Consider the following 17,759-nt stretch of genomic DNA (forward strand, 5'->3'; position numbering starts at 1 on the left):
AAAAATTTCTCTGGCTTATTGATGCTCCACAGTGCGTGAACAAATCATGAAAACGTCCGAAATTAATTAGAATTTTCGGCTCTTTTTGTGTGGCTTAAAGAAGTTAATTAATCTTTTGTTGCAGTTGACGGAATGGAACTGGAAACACTCTACCAAAGATATTGTATCCGTCTCAAACACGCCCTCTTCTTGTCGTGCTTGACGGTGGCAGTCGTCACCAGCGCGGGGCTGCTCATTACCACATGTGTTCTCCAGGTGAGCTTACAAAGAGCAAAAAGTCTGTTAGAAATGAATTGAGGTAAACTGGCAATGTTATCTGGATGAACTCGACCAGAACCATTGTCCAACTTGGAAATGTGGTATTGATTCGATACACGACTCTAAAATATTGTAGGATGTTCGAACTCAATTTTCGCATCGAACGTTTTTTATTTGGCATTCGAGTGACAAGCTGCTTGTGTAAACACAATGACAAAGTGGAAGAAAAGAAATGTGTCCTTTAGGTTTCCTTGAAGCAACATTTTGGAGCCAAAATAAAAGCGGGTAAAATGAGGAAAGTGCCACCAGGTTCAACAAATCTTACAACGGATTTGCCCTAATGGCTTTTATGAGCCACTTGAGAGTTCTCTTCGTAGGAAAATTTGTTGTGTCAAACCCTTGGGCAGTTATGTCTTTAGCAATATATAAAGGTCCTGCTCGAAATTACCCTTCATAATTTAACAGAGGTCTAAATGGCTTTTCTAACTTAAGGCAAACATTGTGTTGTAGTGGGATCTGAAAAAATTATAGGAGTATTTAAGATGACAAACCATATATCTTATCAGCACTTAAAAATAAATACAGTTTAAATTTGAAGAGACACTACTATATTTGTGTGTTTTTACGATTTTTTGAATTTCTCTTCTAGAAGAAGGCAACACAGTTTAATGAAGTTAAATACTAAAAGTATTACTTGAGATATTGCTGGGCTTTAGACGTGAGGTATCCTGCACAACAAATGCCTTAATTACAATTAAAGAACGTAAACAATCTCTTCTCCGGCATTCTCTTATTAGTGTTATCAGTTAATTAATGTGGAAAGTTTCCGTTGAAGACTTAAGGGATTAGAATGTGTACCCCGTATTCTAAGTAACAACATGACTTCCGCTTACCTAAACCTGACTTCGTAACTCGTTCTCTTGAGTTCGCAGTTTTGATCAAGTTAGATTGTTGATCTGGTCCCGGAACCCATCAATTACACTCCATTGAGAACAATTCCGATCTTTTAATCCTTAATCCAATACTTTAAACTCCTTATGTGAACATAATGATAGTAAAGGCATAATCTAAGCTAGTCCAATATCTCTACAATGCGTAGAAGCAATTTAATTATCGAATAAGTCCACACAGTTATGAGCACAGGTAAATAGGAATGTCGTAATGATGAGCTTCGGGATTATTTCGTTAGGTCGTTTACCAGTTTGTTCGCTTCAAACTTACTTTATTAACGCGTAATCTCTTGTTTGCCTTAGGATAAATTTGAAACATTAATTCTAATGTGCGTACACCCGTAGTACGGTAAAAGTGATATGACTAACGCAGAAGTTGGACCTTTAGAACACACGTTCTACAAGAGCAACTGTTGCTGTCAAGGAAAACTTCCACTGGCCAATAAACGAACTTGTGGAAAGTTTGAACTGTAAGCGTTTAATTGCAAAAAACCGTCTTATTTTGCAGAGGTCTTTAGCAATAGCTTTACGAAGAAAGTGGAGTGATGTTTTGCCTCTAAGAATGCAAATTTATTCAAACAATTCTCGCGCACAGATGAAACATTAATTAAATTATATGATAGGGTCGCAACACCTTGCTGAAATTAAGACTTGATTAAATGATCTTGGCCATTAGATTGTTGTTCGTCTAGCTCAAGATGATTTAAACTTGTGCTTTGGACTTGTCTTGTTTTATTAAGAATTTACATTTATGAATGTATTAGATTTGCAGTGCCTTGACTTAAAAACATGGCTTTTTCATGAATCTTGGTCGTGTCTTTATATAACAAGATAAATGAGTTTTGAAAGAAGCTTCGAATGAAGATCAATACTTAAAGAAAGAAAACTAAACGTCTTTTATAAATACTATTACAATATCAGTGTTGTTGCGATAAAAAAAATAATTTTTGATGCACATGAAAATTTATGTTCTCGTATTTAAAAAAAAAAAAACATACAATAAATCCATTACGAAATGTTTATGTTTATTTTTCGCAGTATCCGAAGATGTTTTCTGTGAAATATTATAGTAACATATAATGGTGCTGGATTCAATTACATTAAAATTTAAATTTTGTAGCATTTCATTATTTTAGTAGGTATTCAGTTAATTTACCTAATTATTTGTACGGCATTAAAATAGGTAGCTACAATTTCAAAACCGCACATGTTTTCATGAAATGTTGGAAATTCTATTTTCTCCTATTAAATTTAAGTTGACATTATTGAAGTTGAACAAAATTTCTGTCAAGGAGGAGAAGTTCTTTCATCGTAGCACCGAACAGGCGAAAAGAAATAAAAGAAATTTACCTTTTCTGTTACGACTCCGTAGGATTTTAAATTTGTTAAGAAATGTCGAAAACTTTTTTAGTTTTGTGAAGCAGTTTCTTTATTGCAATTTTTTGGATGAATGGAAAATATATTCAAATTTAATTAACTAATTCGAAAATTTTGTTTAAACCGATGAATTTTAATGTTCTCCTACGGCTTTATTTTCACAAATAATATAGTAGGTACATGGTTAATTCATTAACACACCCTAATAAAATTACCTAAATATGTTGATAACAGGCCATTTTGATCAGAAATTCATCTGAACGTATGGTATACGGAATCATACATTTTTTATTCTCTTTTACTCGATTATAAATTTGGAGACTGGGATATAATTTATGTACATAAATGTACTTAGTTTATAAACAAAATAGTGAAAATGTACAAAGAACAGTATTTCCTTTAATTTTTATCGAGCAATAGACTTTAAGCTTTTATTTCTTTATATCGTATGCATATAATTTTTAATAATGGTATACGTTAATAAGAAATGATAATAGCCATTAAGATAACTAGAGTTTTATAGAGAGTTTAAACCATTAGAGATAAGCTTAAACGCATTACTAGTGTTGCAAAAAAAATTATACCTAAATTATTACTCACTGCTATTTGTTGGACAAATAATAATAAAAAAAGATTTTCTGATATGGTTATTGTCAATTGCAGGACTTGGAGAGCAGCCTACTGCCCATCGTCACCATGTCAGTCCTCACATTCTGCCTTTTCTGCATCTTATTTGCATCTCAATTCCCGTTTATCCTTGAATCAGAAACCTGGGCTCTGGTGTCATCACTCTTTATCACAACCATCGTCACAACCTCCATGCTCCTGCTGGGTCAAAGACACGCACCCCTCCCTCTTTCCGCCCTTTTGCTAGCCATCCACACCATGCTTCCCCTATCTAGGGCAGTGGCCCTCGCCCTTGCCTCGATCGTCACCCTAGCCTACATGGCCTTGTCGATCATTGATAGAGTGAATGACGACAAACATCCTTATTACCTCCAGGTGAGTGGATTTCCACCTTCGCTTATGTGTAAAAATAGTGGGCTCAAGAGGCGGTTCGTTCCAGTTGATTCCCGAAGGTGTGCTGCTGGTGGCAGCGAGCTGCACCGGTCTCTACTACCGACACATGACCGAGGGGGCCCACAGGAGGACTTTTGTCGGGACGAGGACGTGTATCGAGTCCCGAGTGAAGCTGGAATGCGAGAAGGAGCAGCAGGAGCAGCTTTTGTTGAGTGTTATCCCAGCGTATATTGCGGCGGAGGTCAGTGAAAAAAAAAGATGTAAAAAGTGTTCCTAGCGAAATAATTAATTTCCCTAAACTAACACAGAATTAGTGCTGTCAGAGTTTAATTGCGGTCGCCGCGCAATTAAAATAGCATTTGAACCTTTTTGAGAGGTCGCAAGATAGGCTGGTTGCTAAAATAAATGGAATAATTGAAGAATTTTTTCTGCTTGCGATGAAAAAGAAGGATTAAAAGAATGAATTCAGGCGTTTTTAATTTGTTATTTTTGAATGAAGTGGTTGCGAAGACGCTTGCTTTCATTTATTAAACATTAAACGCCAAGCTTACGCGATGTTTCAGCTTTTTCATGACTTGTGATACGGCGGCTAGAGATGGAAAGGCGGAACACACATTGCATGAATTTTTTAAATTTAATTCTTTGAAATATGTACTTTATTACCTCGGTTGAAATACGCTTAGGAATACATATCAGTACACTTTAATTTAGTATTCACAAATGTCAAATATTTAAATAACATAATCTATTTTTCACAATTCGTTTATGAGTATGTACGGGTTTGTATTATTCATTTATTCGTATTTTTTTTATTCTAGAAAATAGTGACTCCTGCCAGGTAATTATATTTATCAAATAAAAATAACCATCGATTTAATCTCAAACTACTATTGTTAATAAATCATCAATCTTTAAACGTAATTTTAATTCAATTACAGTATTATGATTACATTTGGCTCTACTTAAAAAATTTGTTTCAGTTGACAATAATTCGAAATCTTGGAAATCTTTTTTTTACACTATATTATTATGTGCTAATAATTATGTCTGATAGTAATTAAATACAAAACAAAATTATAGTTACAATCATGTCAATATGCAATTAACAATTTAATAAATCTGAAGAAAAGTACCACTAAATTAAATTTAAATGATACTTGACGAGTTTGCTTTATTATAATATGGAAAATCTATTTACGTGTAATATATGAAATAATATTTCATTTTGGCATCTTGCATATAACATATATCTTGATTTCTATGAATATTTGATTTGATTTTTCTTAATCACTTTTTAGTTAAAAATATATAATTAATAGGTACATTTTATGAATTTAGAATTGAACTGATGGTAAACGGTTTTTATATTAAACTTTTTGCTCTCACTTTCAACATGTCTTTCTGGGTGCGCCATCGTTAGTGTTAGATATTGAGCGAGAAAAACATTCTTTATATATTTTTAAACATAAATTCGAATTTGTTAGCACAAATTTACTTTCTTTAACATTGTTTTGTAAATTTTGTAATCAAAGTCTCCTTCTGTTACCTACCTACAATAAACAAAATTGGAAGCACAGCTAATTTCCGCTCTGAAATAAACCGCCTCGCTAGTAAAATACTAATAAACGCGCTTTGTTCTAAGCGTAGTCTATTGTAAAATGATTCATAGTCGGACAGCAATAACACATTTATAATTCTTATAATTAAACTTTAGTGTTTGTTGCCTTTGTAATAAAATTAATTGTCCAATCTTTGTTTTACTACTAGTGAAATTGTTAATTTGTAGCTTTAATCTTTTTTGCACCACCCGACGCTTTCGGACAATAGACGCAAACTTTACAATAACTTTCAGGTGAAGCGCAGCATTATGTTGAAGATGGCAGACGCCTGCAATGAGCACTCGAACCGAAGTTTCCACGAGATGTACGTTCAGCGTCACAATAATGTATCAATCTTGTATGCAGACATCGTCAATTTCACGCCATTGTCCGAACAATTATCGGCTTCCGACCTCGTCAAGACCCTCAACGAACTATTCGGCCGTTTCGACCAAATAGCGCAGGTACACAACTTCCTGCATTGTCTCAATTTCATCTTACACCTCCCTTGACTTTATTAAACGTTGTGTTTTCTTTAAAAGTCTGGAGTACAGACATGTCTCCGCTGAAAGTTTTCCCATTAAAGGGAACAATAGCCGACATCACGATTGAATTTTCTGTGAAAACTGTTTACATGCTTTGGCGTGTATGTTTGTATGCAAATTACTTTGACGAAGTCGCTGGGGCATTCGCTGGATAATGTGCGTGGCTAGCTTCAGTCGAATTATAAAGGCAAACAGGACTAACTCTATTTACTCAGTACTTTTACGAGCCTTGGTATCCTTGCAAAATGTTTATTCTAGGGTCACCTTGTTTACTTAAAATTTTTTCGGAGTCGTGGAGCCGCAAAAATAAATAAACAACATTCTGAGAATAAGATTATTACGGAGGGTATGAACCGTACTCAAAAGACTTAAATTTAAACTTCGTATTCGTAAAGTACAAGTAGATTGTTTTGACGCTACCGAAGTATTATAGAACAAAAGCTAATTGTTGCTTCATCTTTCGCTGAAATGAGACACTTCGAGATGCTCTATAAGTTTTATGCGAGAAAATGTCTACGTAACTCGAACACTAAGCAGTATTTAATAAGCTAAATTGTGTAAACAATTAAAAGTAGAAAAAAGCAGATTTAAACTCTAATTTAATTCGCGTCTTAATAAAACGCTTTTGTAACTTTATTCAAAACGTACTTGCTCGTGTTTTTAATATAGTTAAAGCTTTCTTTAAATAACATTAGTTAGATTAGATCAGATCAAGAGAAAGGCTGCAAAGAACACTTAATTTTACTTTGTTTCCTACATTACATTTTCTCTTTGATCTTTTTGAATAAATGAGAACGGACCCAGGGAGGAACCATCTTTTCGCCAAGACGACAATCTCAATATTCATCTTTTGCTTTTTTGTTTAAAAAAAGGCAGAATGTATTCGCCACATCCTCACTTTTTATCTGTTCTTGTAATAATGTAATACAATTTAAACGACTATCATCTCGGGAGATTTTTCCTGGTCTCGAATTTATTAAGATTACTTCCTATGATGAAGTTATAAAAATTGAATTACGCCGAAACATGCAATAAAAAGACTAACAACCTTCATGGGTGCATCTAATAACATCGTTATTAATATCATAAAGTGAGAATATCTATCGTTAATTTTCATTATTACCAGTGGGTAACGTGGGCGTTTTGATTATTGGAAATTTAATTTTTCCAAAAGCTTTACTGAAAGTGAGCCCAACAAGGACAACAACTCCCATCAGAAATTGATTGATCGGTGCATGTATCTTCTTTACCAAACTTTTTTATCTGGACCCTTGTAATGAAATTTGGAAATAGCTCCCAAACTGTTGAACAATAGCCGCTCTCTTTAATTATTATTGGATTTGGCTTAAAATTGTACCCGAGAAAATGGATCTAATTAATTTCGCCTGCCCCGCAGTTCTATCCAAACATTGTACACCAATAAACGATTAAAATCCAATGTTTATTTTGCTCATTATGAAAATTTACATTTCATCCTTTTCAATGAAAATACGGGGATTGACTAGTCCTTGGAATAGCATTGTCGTGGTAGAACTTGCTCCTGACGATCCCGTTCATGATCTCTCTGCAATCGACATTGGTGTCGTTTGAAATCGGTTGGACTAAAAAAGCCACAAAATGTATGCCAGCACAAATCCCGAAAGTCAACAAAATTAACTCGAGGGTGCTTAATGCCATTAAACTTCACTAAAAATTTTGACGATTTTACATTTTTGACATTGTCAGAGTGACTTTTCAGGACAACCAATGCATGAGGATCAAGATCCTTGGAGATTGCTATTATTGTGTGTCAGGATTGCCGGTGTCGCGTCCCAACCACGCCTACAATTGTGTCAACATGGGCTTGCAAATGATCGAAGCCATCCGGTAAGACTGTCAACATTGGATTTATTTATATGGTGTTGTAGACTGTTTGTTCGTAAAATGCATCGATAAACCATGACCCTATGGAATAATTTATCGCTATGGTGTGGCATTTCACTAATAGTCCAATTGTTAAATGTCTGTCTGCTTTTAATTCCGTTAATAAAAGGCTGAATTATTTAAACTAAATAGGAAAATATTATGCAGTTCATAAATTACTAATTTATTCTAATTGATATGCGGCAGCGTTTATTATATGCTTTTGCAGTTTATTGCATAGTGTTTGTATTCAGATTCGTTGAAAAAGTAAATATTAACAGTAATTATTGCTATCCCCATCATAGGGATATTACATAACTTTGCCAACATTTTTAAACACACACCAAAAAGTTTCTAAATTGAAGAATTATGTTTTAGCACAACAATTTATCTTTGTAATATTTAGCACAGGCAAACCCCTTCTCATAATTCTTCCATGTATATTAAATTATGGAAATAACGTAGGCAGTAATTTTTTTATTGTCTAGTACCTTGGTTTATATATTTTTTTTACTAGTTGATGGAGAAGTTTAATATAATAATTGGGGTGAATTAATTTTTTTCAGAATTAAATTAAAGTTTTGTACAATCTTTATTCCACATTTGTTTTGTCTGCACTCAGGTCTCGATACCAACAACATACAAATATTTTTTAACGAAAATATAACTAGAGAATATCAAAAAGGATGAACACTCTGTGCACCATATACATTGATCATTTCTTTTGTTATATTTCACAAATCTGTTTGATTTTCTCCTTTGAAGATTTGTTCGTGAAGCCACTGGATTCAACGTGGATATGAGGATCGGCATTCACACCGGAAATGTGCTTTGTGGTGTTTTGGGATTACGAAAATGGCAATTTGACGTTTGGAGCGACGATGTTACGCTTGCCAATCACATGGAATCCGGGGGTATAGCTGGGTAAGTCTGCAGAAAGCGCAATTGCTTTTAAATTGAAGTGAGTTGTGCTCCTTCAACTTGCAATTTCACGTACTATTTGTTTATAAACACCTCCTTGTGCAAATAAATAGTAAAACCAATTGAGACTGCAATCGAAATAAACCTGGGGAGAGACAGGTGTTGACAACTCGCTCATACTTGTGTGTAATATCGTACAGTAATTAAAAAAAGAACTTTAGAATCGAAATAGACTTCCGCTGGTGGCATTGGTGCAGTTGATTGAATCGGTGTTGTTGCTTTGACATCGGAAATTAGGGCAGTTTATTAAAAAGGTCACTACAGGTAATGGACGCTGCATTAGCTGGGGACTGGAGTTTTTAATCGGTAATTAATTTCATAAGGGCACTCAAAAATTTGCTTTACCAGTTAATAGGAAAAAATTTATAGAAATATCGAGATCTGTGAACTCTGTTCGTTTTGTCAATAGTTGCTGAAGTTGGATGTTTGCCAGGCTTTAGAAGCTTTGTATGTTATTATGCCAGGTATTGATACAGTGGAATACTGGCATATTAGCCAAATTAAACGTTTAAATTAATTTAGAACGTACATGTTTAATGGTTCTCTAATGTGGTTAATTTTAAGCGAGCAGTAATGAAACATTATTTATACCGGGTGTCCGGTCTCAAACTCGAACATAGGGTTGATTGCGATTTTTATGTATTTTGTTAATTCCTTTCATAATAAAATAAACAGTTGTCTAAGTAATTAACAATTTAATTGCTTTTTATTAAACATAACGAAAAGTGAAGATGAGACAGTGGTAGCGCAGAGCGCCACCTGTCGGTGTGTCTCATCTTCACCGGCGTAGTCGCTTTAAGACTCCCGAGGCCACATCACACATCGAGCTACACTGCACTGATGAGCCCCAAAAGGGCGAAACCGGTCTGCAGTTTGCTCGATGTATGATGTTGTGCCTCTTTTTCACATAACGAAAAGTAATAAAAATCAAATTATAATAAATATTCAAATAACCTCCCATTTTGAACCAAGCAGTATCCCAGTCTGTTGTAAAAATAATCTGGGTGACGTTTTTTATAAATTTTGCTGGTAGCCCCACACGAAAAAATCGCAAGGTGCTAAATCTATAAAACGTTTTGACCATGAAAACTTTTTTTTCATTAGAGTAATTATTTATTTTATTTTGTACTCAATGTTAAAGAGTGCTTTTATCAATTAATTTCAGTAGATAAAATAGTCTTTTATCGTCTAGTGAAATAAAGTAATTTTTATCTACTGCTTATATTTCAAGAAATTCTGGAAGGTGAGTACAAAATAAAACCAAATATTATACACGACGATAATAGTTATTTATTGTAAGAGTGTGTTAGATAACGTTTTATCCACGCAAGAATGTTTAACCGCGAGAACGTCAGTTCGCGACTAACACACGACTGCAATATAACGTTTTATCCACAATCACAGGCCCAAATTATTCCAAACTTAATTAAAAATTAAACTGACATTTAAACGTCACGCCAAATGTGCTTTCGGTTAAACGTAGTAAGCTGTTACGCGGTGCGCTGGTTACTAACAGTGGAATAAAGTTACTTTATTCCACCAGTGGATAAACTGGTTCTTGATACGAATCTAAAGTGTGTCTCCTGAAAAAAGTCCATTCGTGACCTTGTCACTCGTAAACTTGACCTTTTCACTCGTAGATAAACAATTTCTTTATCGTCTTTTAATAAATTTGTAATAAAAACTTTAACGTTTTTGACAAGTATCGTTCTAATACCGCATGCATTGATAAATTTGAAAATTGTATTTTAAAATAAAAATACCATTTTTAATCTTATTTTTGTAATCATTTCGACAGGTACCAACCTTACTTGTATGTTGCACTGGGGAGCAGGAATCAGCAAAAGTAAATGGGATTTGAGACCGGACACCCGGTATAGTAGTTATTCAAGTTAAATAATCGAAATTAAAAATATTAATTACTGAGTTTGTAAAAATCAAAAAGTCAGATATTTACTTTACAAATAAAAATTAGCCTAATAAAACTTCTGCCGAACAGTTACTTTCTCTTTTTAAAATCCTTCAAAGCAAAGTATTTATTTTAAGACATTTGATTAAAATTTTATTTTGTTCCTTCGTTGTTTTTTCTTCAAAACCTCGAGTAAATTGAAATTGAAATTTTTAATCCTATTGTCCCAAATACCCGTCTTTTACTCGTAAAAATTCTTTCTGGCGTTGATTGGTCTAAAGCAACAATAGTCGCTATATCCATCATGATAACGAACACCATTTACACCTAAGCACCGTGAATAGTCGTTGATTGGACCAAAAAGAAAGGAGTGAATTAAATTCATAAGCACTTAAAAAATCGATTCATTTGAAACGTGAGGTAATTATTTCCTTCGATTTAATCGGCACTTTAAGGCCCTATCTGTGCAATATTAATTGTGCCAATTATGAGTGAATTGGTGATAATTGACCATCACCGACTTAATTAGAGAGAGCTAATTAGATTGGAAAAATTGGAGGTTTTTTAGCGACGGGAATAGCTTTACAGTCTGGGTTCTGATGCATTTGTCTGTTTTCAGGAGGGTTCACATAACACGAGCCACCTTACACCAGCTTGGGGATAGATTCGAAGTGGAGCCGGGAGATGGTATGAATCGGGAGTCTTACCTCGCTGATCATAAAATTGAAACTTTCCTCATTGTTCCTCCGAAGGTAATGTAGAGCAAGCACAATATCGTATCAAGTTTTCGAATTGATATTATTGCGTCAATTGGCGTAATACGAAACACTGAAGACGTTGGGTTAGTTTCGGAATTGGCTGTGGTTTGACTTTAATTCACCGTCTGAATCCGAGACGATTAAATCTTCTTCTTGCAATTATCCTTAATAATTGAAGAGGTTAGTGCGATGGCGCACGTATTTCTTTCCCATAAACTGGGAAATATATCGCCAGATGGAGATTAATCGCTTACTTCGGTGCGTCGAAACGACTTTATTATGTTCAAGCTCGAGTCGGTTTATCAAAATTTATCGAGGATTTGCTGGAGATTTGGTATCGTGTTGTGTCCATTAGGAAAGCGGCGCTTTATGTACTTACTTTTATAGGATTTCTTCAATAAGTGATTCACTCGAATGGAATTGCTCTCAAATAATTTTGAAATTTTAACAGTATATTTTTTCAGAAATTTTAAAAACTGGGTTACTGAAAGAGCTGTTATTATGTTAAGCTATTTTAAGAAATCACTCAAGAAAAATGATTCAGAAGCAACAGGTGTTTGGCACGACTCCAAAAATGTTCCCTCTACGGTCCAAATTAAGTTAAAAATATAACAAACTACGAGTACCTACCTACTAGTTTTCTCAAAGTAATGAATTACAGATATATCAGATTTTAAACAACAAGTATAGTGTGGTATACATCTACGAAATCAGTTTTAGATAACTTTTTTTGCGAAATATGTTTGAGATATTTTTTTCTTTAAACACTAGGTAAAAATAAAATGTAGAGCCAGGTACTGATAGCGAAATGATGTAACTAAAAACTTATTTAATTTACTATATTATATTTTCCTGTTTACCTACATTAAAAATACACACTTTATAAGAGTATTATTTTAAAGATTTTAAAATTCAATAATAAGATATTCATGAAGATTTCAGTGTAAAACCGCAATACGTCGACTCGTTGTGGGAAATTGCATTATTTACTTGAAAATAATGTCTTTTGAGTAATAATTTGTTAGACGGTCGACAAAATTATAAGCCCATTGTATGAACGAACAATTTAAATCCGAAAATTACATTCACTCCCATTACATTGCCCCTGCATTTTGTCTTGAAATATTTTAAAAGCATTTATATGAAATAAATGGATTTTCTTTTAAATCTCCATTTAGAAGAAAAATATCCGAGAATGGTTTTCAACAGACACCCATCAGAGGCACGCAAGCTAGCATCAGCTAGTCGATAGTTTCAATTATGTTTTGCTGAGGTGCTATTAATCTTAGTGACACTTTCCATTTGCACTTCCTTTCGCAATATCATTCAACCTATTTTAGGATTTCAAGACCGTATTTTATTTATCCCGAAATGTGTACCTGCTTCTTGGAATCTTTCCATTAGGGCGAAGAGTGAATAAGGAATAAACCAAATATTTTTCGTTTAATGGATAACTAACCCGTGTATTTTCTCTCGCTTCCCCACGGAATGTTATTGTTAGGTCTAATGATCGAGAGATGTTATTCTGTCTTAAAAGTTTAAATTTGGCCCTGATATCCGACTGTCGTATCACTGTCTTAGTTACCGAGATTACGACCCCTCGAATGTTGACGATGCAAACACGAATCGGCTCGAATAAATGTTGACACAGCGTCGATCAGCAACTCTTTAAATAATAAAACTCTGTCCTGATTTTTCAGAAACCTGAAACTGAAACGCAAAACGGAAATGTCAGAACTCCTTTGGCGACAATCGCTGAAAGACACAACAGCATAGGCACAGAGGGTGGAATCTACGGAATGGCAACTCCAAGCGGACCACCGACGAGGTCCAGACCGTCCAGCAAAATGACGAAGTATGTGGAATGCTGGGGGGCTGATAAGCCGTTTGCCAACATTGCCGAATCCACGCTTGCCAAAAACATCGAGTTAACGGTAAATACGAATTTTTCAGACGCGTATGTTTCACTTTTTTTTTCAAAGAGAATGTGTTGATAACAGCGTAATTACTTTGAATGTTTATTTACCGATTCCGGAGTTATAAAGCAAAAAAGTGCTACGAAAGGAAAGTGTTTTTCATGGAAATAATAATTTTTATAACGCCAAGAGAAAAATTGGTTCGATGCAATGGAAAAAATGTTATTCAAATAAAGTAAAAGTTATTAAAAAATTTCATTCTTTTGTTTATTTTGGGGAAATTAATTTTTTGTGGAATTTATCTGCAATGTGGCTTTGTTAGAGGCTAAATTCAACATAGGCAGGTTCAAAAAGCTTGGTAACATAGATATTTTAAAATCGTTTTATCAAAATTATTTGAAATTCAATTGAACAATAACATCAAATGTTAAAAATGAAGAAAAAACAAAAAGTTGGAGGGGTGTGGACATGTATTTATTAGGAATTACGAGCAATTTATCCTGGTCACGTGTTCCTGGTGTACATCCTTAACGATACCTTTGAGAGGTAATTAAAAATTGAGAGAAACTGTATGTATGTTTCTAAATTAATGTTGGAGAATACTATGCATGTGCATTTGGCAATATGAAAAACAAAACAAAAATATACATTCAACATAAATCTTCCAACATCACATTGATTCACCCTGTATATATTACGTAAAAGAAAGTTATGTGTAGTGAAATAACATAATTTAAAAATCGATGCTTTTTTATTTTTCTATATTCTTTAGACCCTGATAAATACAATTGTATATGTAAATACGAATTAGAATTACGAATAGATTTTTAGAATAATAAAAGTTTTTAAAGTAAGTACTACAAATATATATTATGATTATGTTTCTGTAATAAGCATAACTTTCTGATTCTGTCATGCATTGTAATTTACAAGCTGTTAAAATAAATTTTCTCTAGGTAATACTAGTATTCAAATAAATATTTAATAGATGAATAGTTGATAAGTAATTATTTTTGAATCTGAATCAATAAAAATAACATTTTGCAAGGAAGTCTTACCACCATAGCAACATACAGCCCGTTAGTTGACGATAACATTAGTTTGTATGATTATCCTTGCCGATGGAACTTAATATTTTCACAAAAGTCTTTGGACAATAATAATTTTGACAATGAATATAAAAGCTCAAACGTTTATATATAGACACATTCAATTCCTTCCATTCCATTCCTTGTAATAACAAATAAATAACTATTTATTGAAAGTGGTGTTTTTTCAAAAGCTTTTACAGTCTTTTTTATGATGATCAAGATCCAAATAGCTTCTAATACGTATACATTTGTTTATTGCAGTCCAGTTTATTTATTTAGTCCGTGAACATTTTTTGATTTATTCTTCCAAGAATGCGATGGTGAATTTAATTTTATTTTCATTAACATTTTCAAGCAAAAGCTATTGGGAAACTATTTAAGACCAATCACCTTGTAAATGTAGGTAATTCTAAAAGTTAACGTCTTGAAGCTCATTTTGTGTAAAACATGACAGTGAAGTTTTATTGAAGACATTACATTATACGTTTAGAACACGTTTTATGATGTGCCCCGAATGTACAAAACTCTTAGAATTGTAAATAAGTGATGATACATGATGGTGCTCTTTTATTTGTAGTACGATATTTACGATGCACTTAAATTACGTCTTTAGTTTAGAAGAGTCACATAAAAACTGAAAATATACATGTTTCAGCTGAAAAATGTAATTCCAAATATGTTTAAAAGCAAACTTTTTAAAATTCCCCAATATTTACTGGTTTACCAAGCATTTTATTTCGTATTGAAACTTCTAATAAAAGCCGTTTCATCTTTCAGTCCGGGTCGTACCTTCAGGTCGGTTCGTAGACAGTGTTAGCACAGTTTGATTCCAAATAACAGTTTTATTAATAATGAAAGAGAAACTTTACGATTTTCTACTAACCAGTGAAAATTTAATTGCTTGATTAGAAAAGGCCGAGCTTTGCAGAAACAATTAAGCACTTAACACCGAGAGCTTATTTTGTAATTTCGTTCACAGACTTTGGCCATGATCGAGTCTAATCTCTTGCCGGACCGTAGCACCTGCCTGGAATGCAAGTAAGTTATTAGACACATAAAAGCAAGTGGCGCAGAACGTATGTGTAATTTCCGCTTTCCTCATTCGATTTTCGCAGGAAATGCTGGCACAGCGAAGATCTTCATCCAACCCTCCTATGGTTCCGCAACCGAAAACAAGAGAGCGAATACCGGAGTCAGCCAGATCCCGAGTTCCGCTGCTACATTGCTTTCGCGACTTCCATTTTCTTAGCGATGTGCATTATGCAGATTACCACCATACCCAGGTAGAAAGCGGATAAACAAGACTTTGTGATTATAATCTCAAAATTAGAGCCGTCAGCCAACCCATCTCATCCCAAATTCCATCTTTTTGTTAATTAATCTTTCCCCACGTGCTAAGTTTTAGGGCTAAACTACTTCTTTCCCTTACAATCGGAATGATACCTAAAATTTTGTAATTAAATATGCAGATTTAACCACCCTTATTTCATTATCATGCAAAAAGCCTTCTAAAATAATTAGACGAGCTGCGAAATTTTCAAGTAATTTTTTGCAGGACTATAGTTTTGTACGGCACACTCAGCCCTACGATGGTGGTTTTAACCGTTTTTGTGTATTTATGTTGGTTGGACGGCTGTTGCGGCCCTCGGCCGCCCTCAGACACCCCCACTGACGAACCGGGGGCTTGCTCACCACCTGGTGAAGTTGTGACTGGGAGCAGGTGTCTTCGTCTCGCCATTTTCCTGGTGTCGGTGACGCTGATTTCGGCCTGCACTGTTGTCACGCTGGTACGGGGAAATTTCAAATTCCTATCCTGATTTTTCCGGAGAATCCGATTATGGGCTTAATAGTCATTTGTTCCAGGTGGATTATGACCCAGAGCCGTTAACAGCCACAATGAGAGAAGTACATGTAGAGAAAAATGGATCTGTCATAGACAACCGAACATTGAGTACTTTGATAAATGAATTCAATGCGGAGATTTACTCGATAGGACCGGTAATTATTATTAATCTCGACTGTAGTTAAATTTTGACTAAAAATTTTTATTCTAGACTTATTTATACAGCTCGGCATTGGCACTAGCTGCAATTTCGGTGTTCTTAAGGATGGGATTTATTCTGAAGTTGGGACTCATGGTCTCATCTGTGATAATACATATCTTCATTTACAGCTATTTGGACTTCTTTAGGGATTATCATAATGATAAGTCAGTTTGTTGTTCTTATCCGAAAACAATCATAAATCAGATTTTTGTTAGATTTTTTGCAATACCATTCGAAGTAAAATCCGCCCTGGTCCTTACGATTATCGTGATATTCTTCCACATTCTGGACCGACAAATTGAGTTTACTTCAAGGACCGATTATTTATGGAAAGCCAAACTAAAAGTAGAGCAAGAAGAAGTAGAAACTATGCGAGGAATTAATAAGGTACACAAAAATTCAACAACGAATTAATTCTTACCATAACTTTTGTTAGATTCTCTTGGAAAACATCTTACCCGCCCATGTGGCCGAACACTTTTTAGCCTCTAGAGACACACAAGAACTGTACCACGAGAGGTACTCATGTATAGCCGTAATGTTCGCGTCAATACCAAATTACAAAGAATTTTACGACGAGAGTGACGTCAATAAACAAGGATTGGAATGTCTCCGGTTGCTCAACGAGATCATTTGTGAATTTGACAAAGTACATATTTAGTAATAAAGCACGAATTTATTAACGCTTGCACATTCGAATTTGCTAATTAAGTTCTAAATTAATCTAAATATTGTTGTTGTTTCAGCTGTTGCTCAAACCAAAGTTTAGTTGCATAGAGAAGATAAAGACTATTGGCAGTACATATATGTTGGCTTCCGGTCTCCGACCTGGAGCAGAAGAAAACAGCACGGTTGGTACAACTGCCATTCTTTTGCTTATAGCAGAAGCTTTTAGCACTATTTTTATTTGTCGACTCTTGCAAGCAAAAATGAAATCAGAGCCGGATAGTTTGACCACTTTGTAACAATTTTTACGTCCCATAAAAGTTATGATCAATGAATAAAATTTACGGTTGCAGATTACAATAATGGATGAGTGTTTTATGTGTTTACAAGTAGCCTTTGTATGAAACGATCCGCCTCTGGTTGTTTATATTTACGCCCTTTTTTACTATAATTTGCGGCTTTTAGAAACTTTCAATCAAAATTTTCTTGTAAAAGAAGTGTAATTTTTTTCCAAAACGTACAAAATTGCCTGTAGGAAGTCCTCAAGGTAAATAAAGTGGACGTGAATGTTCGACATATTGAATTACTGTAAACAAATTTAACTGGGTAATCAATTTCAGGAGGCAAGTCGGAAGGAAGAGCACATTATTATCGCTCTAGTGGATTTTGCTGTGTCGTTGATGACAAGCCTTGATCAAATTAACCGAGACGCTTTTCAAAGATTCAAGCTTAGAGTTGGTATG

The 17,759-nt window shown here is 34.3% G+C and overlaps 1 protein-coding gene across 8 annotated transcripts in view; it reads left to right on the forward strand.

Moving 5' to 3' along the window:
• Window positions 1-17,759, forward strand: part of LOC123014159 (adenylate cyclase type 2) — a 33,058-nt gene that overhangs the window by 14,404 nt on the left and 895 nt on the right. For 4 of the 8 annotated variants that reach the window (XR_006413307.1, XR_006413306.1, XR_006413308.1 and 1 more), the window contains exons 2-20: window positions 125-255; window positions 3,249-3,587; window positions 3,652-3,846; window positions 5,458-5,667; window positions 7,487-7,614; window positions 8,416-8,574; window positions 11,160-11,292; window positions 12,999-13,232; window positions 15,083-15,100; window positions 15,285-15,343; window positions 15,421-15,588; window positions 15,861-16,092; window positions 16,169-16,303; window positions 16,360-16,514; window positions 16,566-16,737; window positions 16,787-16,999; window positions 17,097-17,201; window positions 17,552-17,563; window positions 17,637-17,754. Coding sequence is in view for 5 of the 8 variants with exons in the window: in XM_044413092.1 (XP_044269027.1) it covers window positions 125-255; window positions 3,249-3,587; window positions 3,652-3,846; window positions 5,458-5,667; window positions 7,487-7,614; window positions 8,416-8,574; window positions 11,160-11,292; window positions 12,999-13,232; window positions 15,083-15,100; window positions 15,285-15,343; window positions 15,421-15,588; window positions 15,861-16,092; window positions 16,169-16,303; window positions 16,360-16,514; window positions 16,566-16,737; window positions 16,787-16,999; window positions 17,097-17,201; window positions 17,552-17,563; window positions 17,637-17,754 (2,916 nt within the window). In the remaining 3 variants the exon portion in view is untranslated. The remainder of the gene's footprint in view (window positions 1-124; window positions 256-3,248; window positions 3,588-3,651; window positions 3,847-5,457; window positions 5,668-7,486; window positions 7,615-8,415; window positions 8,575-11,159; window positions 11,293-12,998; window positions 13,233-15,082; window positions 15,101-15,284; window positions 15,344-15,420; window positions 15,589-15,860; window positions 16,093-16,168; window positions 16,304-16,359; window positions 16,515-16,565; window positions 16,738-16,786; window positions 17,000-17,096; window positions 17,202-17,551; window positions 17,564-17,636; window positions 17,755-17,759) is intronic. The other 4 variants (XM_044413095.1, XM_044413096.1, XM_044413097.1 and 1 more) reach the window with 4 other exon arrangements.

This window comes from Tribolium madens, unplaced genomic scaffold, assembly GCF_015345945.1.
Source record: "Tribolium madens isolate multiple individuals breed KSU strain unplaced genomic scaffold, Tmad_KSU_1.1 Scaffold_97;HRSCAF=244;Tcas5.2_LG3a, whole genome shotgun sequence".
NCBI classification, from domain to species: Eukaryota; Metazoa; Arthropoda; class Insecta; order Coleoptera; family Tenebrionidae; genus Tribolium; species Tribolium madens.